Raw genomic sequence first — 14,617 nt, 5'->3', positions numbered from 1 at the left:
TTGTTTATGTCCTTTGGCGAGCCGCGTGAAATTGAAAAAGCGGCTGCTCTCAAAGCAAGGATGTGGGCAGCCGGCAGCCCGCGAGCAGATCCTTGCTGCGGCGCGCTAAGTAGCTGGGACTGCTCAGTCTGTTGGCAGAGACAGACAGCATTAGCATCAGTTTACATGGAGAATTTCACACGTCATTAGCTCGCTGCGAGGCTGACGGGGCTGAATGTGCAGTGGCATGTGGCAGCTGTAACCAGGTTGAAGATTGCAATAAGTTAGCGTACAACAAAAGTGATTTATAGAAAGTGCTGTCTGCTGAATATGAGAACTGAAAGCCAAGATATCCGTAATTAATTGGGTAATAGATAGTTCGCTTGACTGCACGTGTAATGTACTACATACATATACATATACATATACACATACATATACATATTTATTTAATCTCTTTCTAACATTATAATGTTATCAACTTTTCATTGCCAGTTCTTTTTCTTATTGTCGTACAATTTGCTAATGTTTTTAGAAGTTTTATTACTGTTTTTTCAGGTTTATTTCATTGAGCGATTAACTCATAAGTTCTTCAGACATTGTTAAATAATTAAAGATATTAATTATGTACTATTGATATCTGTATTAGAATATTTAAAAATTCGTTACACTATTTCAAAATTAGCCAGCAAGCAGTTTAATTTACACTGCTTTAAAATATGTTTCTAGACGGTTAAGTTGGCCAAAAAGCATTGAAAAGGATGTGCAACTGCACTGCTTGGCAAGTTTGTGAACTGCTTGGATGCGAGCACAGTTTAAGGGCAACAGTTAAGCTTATTTAAAGACCAGTCTGCACTGCTTGCATAGCTCTCAATATTGCAGTTTTCTTTTTGCCGCGAATCGAAAAAGGCTCTGGAGCCATGTTATCAGATTTTCTTATATATGCCAGGGCTGCTTAAAAGTCCGTGTCGTGCGACATTGAGACTTTGTCTGTGAGCTATTGCCGCGAAATTTAAATTGAATAATAAATTTTAAGTTATGACGCAAATCGAAGGGTGCTTAGCTTTTTACTAAATATTATTACTTTTAACCAGTAATAATAATAATATTACCATTGATTTTATTTTGATCAATATATATACATATATGTATATTAATTTATGTACATTAAAACAAAGTAAAAGTGCATTAAAGCCGACTTTAATAGAAAAGCATATAGTTTTTTTTGCGGAATTTTACAGTAAAGTTACAAATAAATATTGATATTATTATTATTATTTTTCATATAAACTAGCCCTAAAATGCGTAAGAATGCGTCTAGTAAGTGTTAAGCTGTTTAAAATTTAAAAACATATTTTAAATGTATTTATTGCACATAAATCTTTAATATATATATATATATATATATATATATTCCTAGATATTTATGTATATTTCAATTCACGGCACTTATTTACCGCAACAGAAAAGTTCGAATCCTTGTCTCCACTTAAGTCCTTTGGCCCTTTGCTGGTCACATGCTGCGCCAATTGATGTCAAATTTATAACGACAAATACTACAAAACTTGCTGAGCACACGTTTGCTCCCCCTGCGTCCTTTGAGCCACATGGCTCCCAACCCGCCCTCACACACACACACACACACACACACAGACACTCATAGTTGTGTTGCATGCCAAACACACAAACACATGCACATAAACACCTTGTATGTGGAATGGTCTGCTTGTTCACTTTTCGAGCATCATTATTGCTTTTTGATTTTGGTGTGAATTTGCAGGACGAGTGTGCGAGTGTGTGTGCGTGTGTGTGAGTGTAAACCGGCTCGAGTGTGTTTGTGTTTGTGGCCAGCAACGTGGCTGCGATGAGTTATGGGCCCCAGCAAGGAGAAGTCTGTGCTGTCTGTGGAGTCTGGAACTGTGCCCAGGCAGGCGCGACTGCTGCCGCAGCTTGCAGTTATGTGTGTGTGCGTGTGTGTGCTGTGCTCTGCTGTGTCCCTTTCAAGAACATATTAATGCAATTTTATTTAAATTATGCAACATTTATGCCTTTTCCTGGTTTGATATATTTGCCTTACACGCGCCGCCGTCTGAAGTCCCGGCGAGCCATCGATGTGAACTGCGACTACGACGGGAAAAAGGAAAGGAGCCATCCGAATGGTGTCCTTATTGTTCTTTCGTTTTGGCACTGTTTATGCTGCTCCTCCTCATCCATATTTATGGCCGTCAAACAATTTATATTGCCGTGATAATTTTAAATGTTAATTACACTTATTGTTGCCAATTAAAACATTAAAGACTTTCACAAATAGCTCGCGATGCGTGTGTGAGTCGAACCGACGCGCAGCCACGTAAAATGAATAAACTTGTGTAAATTGCAAGATTGATTTTAATGGAATTTTTAACTGCTCTGTTCGTTCAGATGGGTAATAAAGTAACAATATCAGAGAATAGGACTGTTAATTGATTTTAATTATTAATATTCTACAATTATATATTCATTTGGCTCACACTGAAATAGCATCCGTTTTGCAAACAATTGGTCGAGACTGCGATTTCGTGCAATGAAAAAACAATTCTTACATGAATGTCGAAAATGGCATTTAAGCTACCAAAAAATTATGCATTAAAGCTGTCGAAATGCATGTAACAAGAAGGCATATCCTTATCTATAATTTATTTATTTGTAGAAATATATTTTTTTGGGGTTAATTTTCATTCTTCACTCTTACCTTTTTGTAGAATGTTCCCACTGACCAAAGCATATGCAAATAACCAAGTGTTGGTTCATAAATTAAACGCAGCATCAAAGAGTTTATAAATATTCAAATTAGTTATTATACCTTGCATTTTAACTGTCGATATACGCTCGCAAAATGTCCGATTTAAAATTAAATTCTTGCATTGCAGGCAAAGTAACAGAGAGCAGACGGACCACATGACGCATGGTAAATGATTTGCTCAAGCGAATATGAAGCAAATTGAAATCGCTTAATTTATTTGACATGAATTGAAAATCAAGCGAAATGCCATTAAACCGCATATACGCATAGCACACAATCGGAATTCAGGCAAAGGACTCGCAATTATGGCACGTCAAAACCGGAAATGGTAAAGTGGCAAAGCGGAAATGGCAGGCACCAAAATGCAAATTTCTATAAAAAGGAAATTATAAAAATATTTGCCCAGTTGTTTGGCAAAAAAAAAAAAAAAGAAGAAGGAAATATTTCTTTAACTGTGGCAACAGAAATTGCACGTGGGCCGTTTGTCTGCGCTGTGCTCCCAGCTGAATCCACTTGAAAGGACTCTACCCACTTGGGCCAAAAGGCTCGACGCCAAGGTGGGGCAATTCAAGTGGAGCGTCTGGCGTAAAGTTTTTTGCATTCGGCTTCTTCAGGTTTTTTATTTTTTGGCCAGATACTACAAATAAGAAGTAGCTCTATATATGCAGAGAGTGCGGCTTGTCGGCGACAGCAAGTGAAAGGTGAGTTCATATTTTGTATAAAAAAATAACAAAAAAAAAAAAACAAAAATTATTTCATGCTCTCTGCCAACTTGTTATTTTATTTTAATTATTTTCAACTGCATTTTTATTTACACCAATTGCAATTAAAGCTATTTTTTTGGTATACATCTACATAAATATCTTTGGCATTTATACGTGCTAGCAATGCGACTCTTCCTCTTTTCACTGAATATGCTCGGCCTTTTCACTGGCGTTCAGGCCGTGTTGAATATTTAATGCACACGAGGAGAGCTCAAATGTCAAAAACAGCGAAACCAAAAAACGCATTACACAAAGGCTTGCCAGTCCTTTTGGGCTTTTCGAAAATCATAAATGTGCGATAGTCGAGTGTGTGTGTGTGTGTGTATGTGTGTTGCCTGTATCTGTGCGGTTGCACAGGTGAAAAGTCAGAGGTAGCCGCATTAATTCCACTTAATTTGTTTTAACCACAAAGCAACAACAAGCAGAAGATATATTTTTATGGCATCCGCCGAATGAATGTTAAATGCTTTTGCAAGCTGTGCATATACAGTTATGGCTGAATGCTTAAAGATAAGCATTAAAGTGATTCTAAATGATTGGTATATTAACCCAAAAAATCTGGTCGATAAGTTGCTTAACTAATTAATGCATTATTATTGAATCTAAATCTATTTATTTGCGCTTTTCAGCGTGTCCTTCCGGCATGTAAAACTCAATATATTAATTAAATCTGTTAGTTAATCTGTAAATACAGTTATATTTAACATTTTTGATCTCTTAAGCTGCCATGTTAACCAAGCTTTACTGCTGTTTGAATCTCTTTAGCTGTCTGAATAACAGACTTCCCCAGCGCACTGTTAAAACGAAGCTCTCTCTTAGCTCACATGTTAAAGCTAACATAACTGTTAAGTGACTTAGCAGTGCCAATGTTTACGCTCTTAAGCACGGCTGTTACACAATTACCCCACTGTTACTGTTCACTAACAGTCTGTTAACACTTAAGCTTCATCCTAAATTGCCCAGCAAATACTGGTCAATTTATCCCTTCAAAAAGCTCTTGTTATGTTAAGCTTGCAAGCTCTGCTGCTGAGCTTTCGCCGTCATACATCCAGCTTTCGCTCTCATCAACCCCCAAGGCACCCACGCCAATCCTGTGCAGCTTAGAAATTAAATGCTCATTTCTTATTGGCTATGGGCGCCTTATAAAAGTCCAAGCAGCACCCAATTAAACATCAGTTGGGAACTGGACCTGGCTGGAGACTGATGCGATTTTGAAGGAACATGAGTTGCCCTGACTTTGGTAAATAAAAAGTTATTTCTTTGAAAGAGAGGTCTCGAAATAAATGTTTGGAAATTGTTTTAATGCATTTTGCTTGAATAGAGCTTGAAAATGGTTACAATAAATATGATTTAGTTGAGCTGAAGAAGATGCAAAGCGAACGACTTGGAGAACATTAAATTAAAATGGAGGAATGTATATAATGTACAATTTTTTTTTATTCTAACACCCAAAGAAATCGTGTACGTTTTTTTCTTTGAATTTTTTTTTCATGACATCTATTAAAAAAATCCTCCCACAAAATTTTAAACATTTTTTTTTTAGCCGAGTGGCTTAATCCATAAGTAAATCCATAAGTACAATCCATAAGTAAATATCTCTCAAAATTCTAAAAAAAATAGTTTTCCCACAAAATGCCTGGTAATGTAGGGTATGGATTAATGGATAAGCATATATATTTTTATTATTTTTGGATATATTTGTAAATATTTTGTTTATTAATCGGCTTCCAAGTTCGCTTTTTCCTAATGCGCCATTTACATATGTGAATTTAGTTACATTAAGTAGTCGGGTTTCTTATAGTATAGGAAATTGACTGATTTAGAATTTTCTTTTGAATACATGTTTTCTTCAATTGAGCTATCAGGTGGCCAGCCTGAGGGGAGTCTACCGATTAGATGGAAAAGTTTAATCTCAGATCTGTTTTTTTTTTTTTTTTTTTTGTTTGTTTATTGTATTGGATCAAAAATAGCATACATTTTTATTACAACACAGTTGGCTTAGGTGATATTACGCCAAGCCTGTTTGGGTCCTCAGGCTTTATCGTGGACAAATGTCAAAGGCGGCTTTTTGAGTAAGGCTGCATCATCACGTAGGTAGTCGGGGGACTCTGGGGCGGCTCCTATGTCGTGGTTGGAGGAGGTCTTTGAACGATCTTCTCTTGAGCCTCCTGACTACACATCTCCCAGCGAGGTCTCTTGCTACCCGGCTGCAGTGTCGCTGCAAGCGTTCGCTGTACCGGTTGGCGAATGCTCCGATTTGGCTGTCTATGGTCTCCATTTTGAGGTCTCTGTGTAAGGTTGAATTTCTGACGTACCAGTCAGCACCCGTAATTCGGCGCAAGGCCAAGTTTTGGAGTGTCTGAATACGTCTTCGATTTGTCCGAGATGCGATGCCCCAAACCTGAATACCGTATCTCCAAGTTGGTGCCACCACGACGTTGTAAACTGCCCGTTTGCAGCGAAGTGGCAATGGGCTGTTGGGGTTTAGTAGCCAGTTGGCCTTGGCCATCTTATAGCGGCACTGCTTAAGAAGGCCGTCGATGTGCGCCCAAAAGCTAAGCCTCTTATCCAGTACAATTCCAAGACACTTGGCGCTCAGATCTGTATTGCGTATCACAATGTAGAAATTTAATTTTTGATTTATGTTAATTTGCAATAACGCTTGAATTTGTGATCTTACTTAGAAATATGACAAGGTAATATCTTCTTTTTATTCTTATGCTAACTATTCAAGTGTATTTCATGGAGTATCAAATTTGGTTTTTAGTTACAATTCAATTGATATCGTTAAACACTTTTCCCTATATTAATGATCGTATCGATATTCGCAATTATTTTTGGTAATTTGCACTAACCATTACTATGCGAGTAATCGCCATTTGCTTCATTGCAAAAACTTCATTAGTAGAAACTTTGCTCAAATCTGGATAATTTACGGCCTCCATCAAGCAGCTGGCAAACTAACCTTTAGCACTGACCTAATTACCGTCAATTAACAAGGTCTAATTAACCCCACCCGGCGGGGGCAATTCAAGCGCGTCCTCTAAGTCTTAAATATGCCGCTAAAGTTCAACAAAGTCATGTGAAAATGCTCTGTGCGAGCTTTTCACTAAATTGGAAAATCGCAGAGAGCAGAAAATGCGCGGACCCCAAATATATACATTAAATGCAATTGAAAATGCAGCGAGCGTGGCAATTGGGGCCAAAGAAAAAAAATGTTACTTCCCAAAATGGTTTGAACTTGCGGCAATAAATTCTTTTTTATCGCTGGCAAAAAAGAAATAAAATTCCTAATGAAGAGAGCGGAGCCTACAAATTGTATTACGGTTTATACTCCACGTCTTCTTTCCAACGTTCAGAACTCAAAAATGTTCACCCAGTACAGGGTATATTCAGAAGTATATTAACTGAATGCCAAGACATTCAAATGACAGCTGTTAAATATCGATTAACGGATAAATTTAAGTTAAGAAAATAAATTACGGCAATTTGAAGTAAGAAATAGTTTTTAAACAATCATTTCAACTATGAGTATTCACATTATATTTAACGAAAAAAAGGAATTGATTAACCAAATATTTGATATTTAAATTAACTCGCAGATGAATTTCGATGAGAGCATCTTTTTCAATGCACATAAATAATTTTGAAAATAATAAACCAATTTTTTAAAGTTAATTACCGAGAAGCACAATTACAGGTCATCTGAGAGTCGTAGATATTGCATAGGAATTTTCAATCATTGTTTTTTTTTTTTTTTTACTTCATAACGATTGGCAGGCATCTATATCCATGAAAGCTACGATTGTCTGTGTGCGCATCTGTCTATGTGTGTGGGTGTGTGTGGCTGCATGCTTTGAAAAATTACTCACGTAGCAGAGAGCGCAGAGAGCCTTTTGCTAATCCCCGCAAGCGTGACAGGCCATGGCCAAAATGCAAACGGAAACGAAAAAAACGCAAAACTTTAACCAAAGTGAAGCAGCATTTATATCAGGTATTAAAGCCAATAATTCAGCTATCGATGAAAATGGAGCTATTTAAGTGTGCCTCAATTTGATTAACTTTGATCTACAACTTTTTGTGGGCTCTAACAACTTGACGAACTATCCAACTATCCAAATGTTAACTGGCCATTTAACGTGTTCGCCCATTTTGGGCTCTGCTTGATTTCATAGTTGTTGTTGTTGTTATTGTCAGTCGGCAAGTTGTGTTGAGGCCCCTAAACATATGCCACAAATGATTTGTTATTCAATACGAAACACAAAAAGTACACAAAGCGGCAAACGAGCTACACACACACACACACACATAGACTGGACATTTACTAAATTGGCTAACAACTTTTTGCTAGTCTTCTTTACTTTTTGTTGCGCCTTGATTGTTGATCCTTTGTTGTTGTTGTTGTTGCTGTTGTTTCCTCCTGTTGGCCAGCCTGTCGTATTGTGTTCTGTTGTGTTGTCCTGTGTGCCATATGCTTGACGGGAAACATGCGAGAAAAATAAAGGATTAAACAAATCGCATTTAAATAAAAACAAAAATTTAAGTAAAAAGTCATTATATTGAATTAAATTATGTTTTTTTCTCTTAAAAAAACGACATATTTTTGGGTAAAATTGGCACAAAAACTTTCGACTTAGCAATTTGTTTTCCTATTAGAACACATTTCATTCAGTTTTTCTTATTTAATTTATTGACTGTTTATTTATTTATTATATAGTTTTTTTAATTATTTTTTTATGTTGATTATGTATGAGATCTCAGGTCTGAATATATTTCTTTGCGCATTTCAACTTTATTATCGATAATTTTAAAGATCCTAACCAGTTTTAATCTACATTAAATATTAAATACTTTGGCTTATATTATAGCCATAAATTTCAACGTAATTCCAATCCGTAGTCTGTAAATACTTTTTGGTATCTGGACGTAAGTGGCAAACGTAACGTACTGGGCTACTGTCAACGCTGTTACCCAAAAGAAATATGTGCTTAAATGCGTCTCCGCCCGGCAAGCTCAACATATGTTGGCACATTTTTAAATGTATTTGTGTCAGGGCGTAGTCGTGACTGCAGTAAATTCCTGGTAACAAAACACCCAAAGACCCAAACACCCCAAAAGCAAATGTAGCAGCAACTGAAATGCGCATTTCAACATTTTCAGGCAGCCGAGCAGCCGAGCAGCGAGCAGTGCATGTCTGCAATTTTTTAAGTAAACATTTTATTTGCTACAGTTCTCAAAATGCAGTCAAGAAAGAAGCGAGCAGCGGCTGCAGCAGCAAGAAGCAAGCAGCGAGCAGCATGTGCGGGGCAACTCGAGACAACTGCACAATCCACATCAAAAGAGCAACTTCTTTGCCATTTTGCTTTTATTTCCGTTGCCGTTCTCCTTGTTGACATACGTAGCTGTTGACATTTTGATACAAATCTTCAATAAAATAAAAGCAACTCAAGTGGCCACTGCAACTGCAACTGCAACAACAACAACAACAACAACAACAACAACAAATAAGAGAAATAGATAAAATAAACAAAACAATAGCTGTTGTTGCCTTGCGAATGCTGCATAGTGGCATTATCCCAACTTAAAACTAACTTATGGTCCGGTATTCCACTTGAGCCAGTTATGTGTGATCAATATTATTAATATTTATTTAATATTAATTATATTATGTAATAATTAACCATGTATATTTGATTAAATATCTTTTTGTATTGATTTATTTGTTAATGTTTCATTTTTCTGGGAATTCTTCAGCATACCATATATAAAATATGTAGTATTTACAGACATTCCATAAGATACTGATTAATATTTTCAAATCAATATCCGTTTAAAAATCCATATACATCTTTTCCGTATAATTCTTTTCTTGTATTTTTACCATGTTTATTTAAAATAAGTATTTATTGTGAAATTAATGTTTACAAGAAAACTAATGCGATGTATTCGACTGAATTGAAGGTATTTATTATTGAAATCTAATATCAGGATTGTGTTTACAATTATCAATCTTTTTTTTTTCAAGCAATAAGAAATTATAGAATAATTTCGAGCTACGTAATTATATATTCAACTTATAGAATTTTTTCGAAAAGAATAATTTTTAATTTGAGTTTATAACTATTAAAATACTAGATAATATTAAAAAACTGGCACTTGTGCAGCACTTTCTTGAATGTATTTGTATTAGATACTGTTCCGAGCACACCCGTTTTTAAATATTTTATATTTATACTTTCGCTTACATGTAATCCATACACAATTTGGCTGTCTTTCATACCACTGTTGGATAGATATATATAACATTCCACCTCGAAATGCTCGAGACTCGCTTTCAATTTATGTATTTCTATTGTTTACCCGACTAAATATTTAGGTACTCTCTTAATTGCAAAAGATTCTATTATTTCTAGACATTCTTTGCCATCATTTAACTTTACATTATTCCATTTGCAATGCTTTGCCCAATCTATTTAAAACTGTAACACACTTCCATGTTTCATTTGATTTAATTATGCATATCTTTTTCCGTCATCACATTTGCGAGATATTTGAACATCTAATCAACATTGTCTGAAACTCCAAACCATATATAACTCTACTTGAAAGTCGATTTTTATTTACACATCAACAGCAACAAAAAAAAACGCGTTACTTTAGTTAAATATAAATTGTGCGATATGCAATACTAGACTCTCTGTGGCAAGTGGAGCTAACATTATTTTACATAAAGCATACGCCATGTTGCACACGAGAGAGAGAGTGAGAGAGTGAGAGAGAGAGACGGAGGGAGAAGCTGGGAAGCTCTATGCAGTTCGTAGCTAATCAAATTCCCCAGCAAAAGACAAACATTGAAATAAATGTCTTAAGACAAAAAACACACACTGCCTGATGGAATGCCAAGCACCACACTCTCTCTCTTTCTCTCTCTCTGTCTCTCTGTCTCACCCCCTTCAAGAAACTTGACACGTTGCTTGCGACTGTCAGGGGGGTGGAGGGAGATACTATTTGTTGCTTGTGTGTCTTTGGGTATGCTGATATATTAAATGTACTGTTTCCACTTCGACTTTGAGCAGGTTACATCAAATCAACACAAACACAAATTCAATTACTCAACAGAAATAGGAACAGCAACAGCAACAGCAACTGGCACACGCGGCGTATGAGTGACATTAATGCGATTTTCGCAACTGTCAATCATTTTTCATTGGCATCGCCTAAAAATATGTGGGCGCTGCATTCGTGTTATTTTTCGTGCCTTGTATGTGGGTCGCTGTTTGATGTCTGCTTTGTCACAATTTGCAATTAAATCGATTGCTCGTTAATCTACAAATAAAAAAAGAACTGTGTTCTCCTCTCCTCTCATAGTTGGGTATTTTGAAAAACGTTATTGCCTTTGAAGTTTTACCACATAAATTTCGAAAATGAAAAAGGCAATTCTATTCTTCTCGAAAGCAATAATTTGTTTTATTTCGCCTTTTTTATTTTATTTCATTTAAAAATTGTTGTTGTTTTCATTCGTATAGTTGCAAGGTATTTTTCAAAATATCCTACGTAAAATTGGTGAATTTTTTCCTTTCCTAAAGATTGATAAATCTCAAAAAAAATGTATAATTCAGTCTATTATTCCCTTGTAAAACTAGCAAGAATAGAGCTGAGATTAAAAAATTTTTATTTAAGTAGCCAAGCTATTCTCAGTCTAGATCCCAATTATTTTCGACGTGAAATTGGTGAAATTGCGACGATATTGTTTTGGACACAAATTCGTTACCTTTGTGCAGTGCGTGAGCTAATAAATAAATAACATGCTGGCACATTCATTAAGGCCACCTCTAAACAAAAACGAAAAAAAGAAAGGGAAAAGAGTAAAAGAAAAACAACAAGAGGCGAATTGAACGTAACAATGTGGAACGCCTGTCGGCAGATTAAAAATACAATTTACGGCAAATCAATTGCGGCTAACATGGCGACGACAGCAAAAGAAAATTAAAATGGCCAAGAGAGCGAAGGTACAGACAGAGAGAGAGTGAGATAGCAGGGAGAGATATAGAGAGGAGGGAGGAAGGAGGAACAACAGCAGCTCGAGCAAAAAATTAAAAGCAAACAAAGTTGGCAGACAAAAACCGTATCCCAAAAGCCACCCCCCTGCGGATGAGAAAAGAAAGACTGTGAAATGTGAGAGGGCAAGATAACAACAACAGATGTTCGCATAAATTTGTGTGCATAATAAACAATTTACGATTCCGATACCAATACCAATACCAATACCAATACCGATACCGATTCCGATTTCGATTCCAATTCCGATTCCGATTGTGATTTCAATATTTTAGTGCTGCCGCTCCTCGCGCGGTGCCGTACGCTCCGCCTGCAGCTGAAACAAGCGTATGGCACGCAACCGATCCTCGCGCCTCAGCTGACAAAAGTACACCATGCCCCTTACATAGTTGGACAGCTCGCGCGCACATGCCAGCAGGCACTCATCTGCCTCCGGCCGGGGCAGCTGCCAGAGCAGCTGCACCAGAAATTCGCGCCACTGTGCCGGCGCCAGGGTGAACAGCAGCAGCGCCGACGGCAGCAGCGTTAGCATTCCGAGCGTAAAGTAGCCGCACCAGCGGCAGTTCGGGCAGAGCAGATGGCTCAGCTGGTGGACGAGGCGCTCGTAGCTGCACCAGCCAATCAGTATGGCCAGCTCCGAGATGAAGACGGTGCCCAGCAGCTCCACACAGATGTGGATGCGCGGATAGAGGCTCGTGTAGCGCTTCGGCAGCATCTCGCATCTCCACAGCAACAGCAGCAGAGTCAGCACGAACAGCCACTTGGCCAGCATCGGCGCCGGCGAGCACTGATCCTGCGGCTGGCGTATGAACAGCGTGATGCCACACATTTGCAGCAGCGTCGCGGCCACAATTGAGGGCGGGGAAACCATCTCCGTGGAATCTATCGTTAAATTGTATACTTTTCACGTTTTGCGTTGCCTTCTTCTAATTTCGAATTTAGCTAGGTTTTCGAATTCATTCCAAAAGTGTTTCGGGTCAAAAAAAAAACCGAAAACAAGCGCCTGCTACACGCAGCCCCGCCTCCCAGCCTTCTCAGCCTCCTCAGCTGGCTGCTTGAAGTGCAAATGGGAAATAAATAAATGCAAAGTATCTGGAAAATCGCATTAACTTCGTCTGCGCTTGCTTTCGTCCTTGTCCGCTTTCGCATTATTATTGCGCCAAATCTAATCAGGTGTTAGTCTACACACACACACACACACCCTGTCACATCGCACATTGCTTCAACGCCTTTGTAGCAGCCGCAGTCGCATATTTTTTTTGGGCTCAGTTTCATGCTTCACTGACTTGCACATGCCCTCACAATCACACACACACACACACACACACACACACACACACACACACACACACACACACACACACACACACACACACACACACACACACACACACACACACACACACACACACACACACACACACACACACACACACACACACACACACACACACACACACGCGCCCACACACACTCTCGAAATTTACGGAGCTCAGCTTGAAGCTAACGGTTGCCTTTTAAACACGTCATAAGCCTGTGCGGCACAGCAATTGCTTGGCCTTAACATTTATAGCCTACTTTTGAGGGCAGCCAGAAATACGAATAGTTTGTGGGCTGGAATTATATGGAATTTAAGAAAGTATGTGGAACATCGGAAAGCGTAGACGGCAAGCTGAAACGATTGCGGTATAAATAAATATAAATTTAAATATAATCATAAATATAAATAAAAATAAATATAAATATATAAATATAGATTAAGACTTATATAAATATAAAATCTCTAGTAGCGTTAAGTAATATTCGATATATATATATGTATTTCCCTGTGCCTAATTTAATGTTAAATCTATCATATTTGGATATATTACGGAGAAAATATGGCAAGGGAACGCTGATACTTTTATTTAACGAAATAAATTATATTTATATTTATTTATTATATTTATTTTCAGCCGTCAAGATGAGATTGGAAAGTCTTGTAATAGGCATGTGGCCAAATATCACCAAATGGATGCGCAACCCTCAACGTCGGGGCCTGCTACTGCGAATTTCAAATTCGAACATAAAAGTGGGTAGACCTTTTAATAATTGCTTTGAATTTAAATAGAAAATTTCTTATATAAACCATGAAACAGATAGTGTTGATATTTTTAAAAATTAGTTACACAAATAGAAAATTGTTTATAAACGATCTCACATTTAATCCCATCATTATGCAGAGCATTAAAATGTCGCAATTCGGAAAACTCCCATTTAGTTTTGCCTGCTGTTCGTTTTTGGTGATTTTATGTCCAGAATGTGTGACTGAGCTTGTGGCTTTTGATTTTCATTGGCCTCATAAATAATTTGCAGCACACAAACTTGTGCTTGTCGAAATTTTAGTGCATACTTTCAGGCGCTTAGTGAGCAATCAAACAATTTTATGGCCCATATAAAGCTAAAGAGGCGGAGAGAAGCGAGACCTTTGCAAAATATGAAAAATTTAAGCGGGCGGCACTTTAAATTAACATAAACTTAACATTGAGGCTGGAAAGTCAGGTCGGGCCACGCCCTAATTAGGGGATCGACCAAGTCAATGACAAAACTTTTTGGCAAGCAATAAAAATCAACATTATTATGTTAATTGGGTAGGGGTTCGGCGTACAGGTGACTCCCTGCGGCGTTTCAGGTGCGCAGCAGCGGCAGCGGCAGCTGCTTCACAGATTTTAATCACTAAATTAGTTTACAAAAATAAAAAAAAAATGTGCCGCGAAAAGCGCCTAAAAGCATGTGGCCTTTATTTGTCTTACGGTTACGGTTTTTCCGCTGAGCACAAAAAAAAGGTACACAAAGCTTTTGTTAACTGCGTAAACTTTGCGCGCTCCCCCCTCAAAATAATAAGTAAACATTATTTATTTTAAAAGAAGAAAAGCCGTTGCATAGCTTCCGGCACACCATAGCGCGCTGTAACAATGCAAGGGCTGTGGAAGAGGGGAGGGGCGAGGGCTGAGAAGGGCCGAAACGTCAAAGTAATTAAACAAAAGTAATTAAG

At 37.6% G+C, this 14,617-nt stretch overlaps 1 protein-coding gene and 1 long non-coding RNA gene across 3 annotated transcripts in view; one reads left to right on the top strand and one right to left on the bottom strand.

Moving 5' to 3' along the window:
• The window catches only part of LOC135438872 (uncharacterized), a 145,765-nt gene extending 132,109 nt beyond the window's left edge, over positions 1 to 13,656 (top strand). For both annotated transcript variants that reach the window (XR_010437948.1, XR_010437947.1), the window contains 2 exons: positions 2,889 to 3,462; positions 13,539 to 13,656. This is a non-coding gene — a long non-coding RNA (uncharacterized LOC135438872). The remainder of the gene's footprint in view (positions 1 to 2,888; positions 3,463 to 13,538) is intronic.
• LOC135438869 (uncharacterized) lies at positions 11,700 to 12,566 on the bottom strand. Its single transcript, XM_064697410.1, has one exon. It carries the CDS (start codon positions 12,452 to 12,454, stop codon positions 11,855 to 11,857), a length of 600 nt encoding a protein of 199 aa, XP_064553480.1. The 5' UTR covers positions 12,455 to 12,566; the 3' UTR covers positions 11,700 to 11,854.
• Positions 13,657 to 14,617: the final 961 nt, after the last annotated feature.

The sequence above is a fragment of the Drosophila montana genome, unplaced genomic scaffold (genome assembly GCF_035044405.1).
Source record: "Drosophila montana isolate Dmon_TW-CO22-7 unplaced genomic scaffold, ASM3504440v1 contig_402_1, whole genome shotgun sequence".
In the NCBI taxonomy this organism is placed as follows: Eukaryota; Metazoa; Arthropoda; class Insecta; order Diptera; family Drosophilidae; genus Drosophila; species Drosophila montana.
The sequence above is the reverse complement of the archived record's forward strand: the minus strand, read 5'-3'. Positions and strand labels throughout refer to the sequence as shown.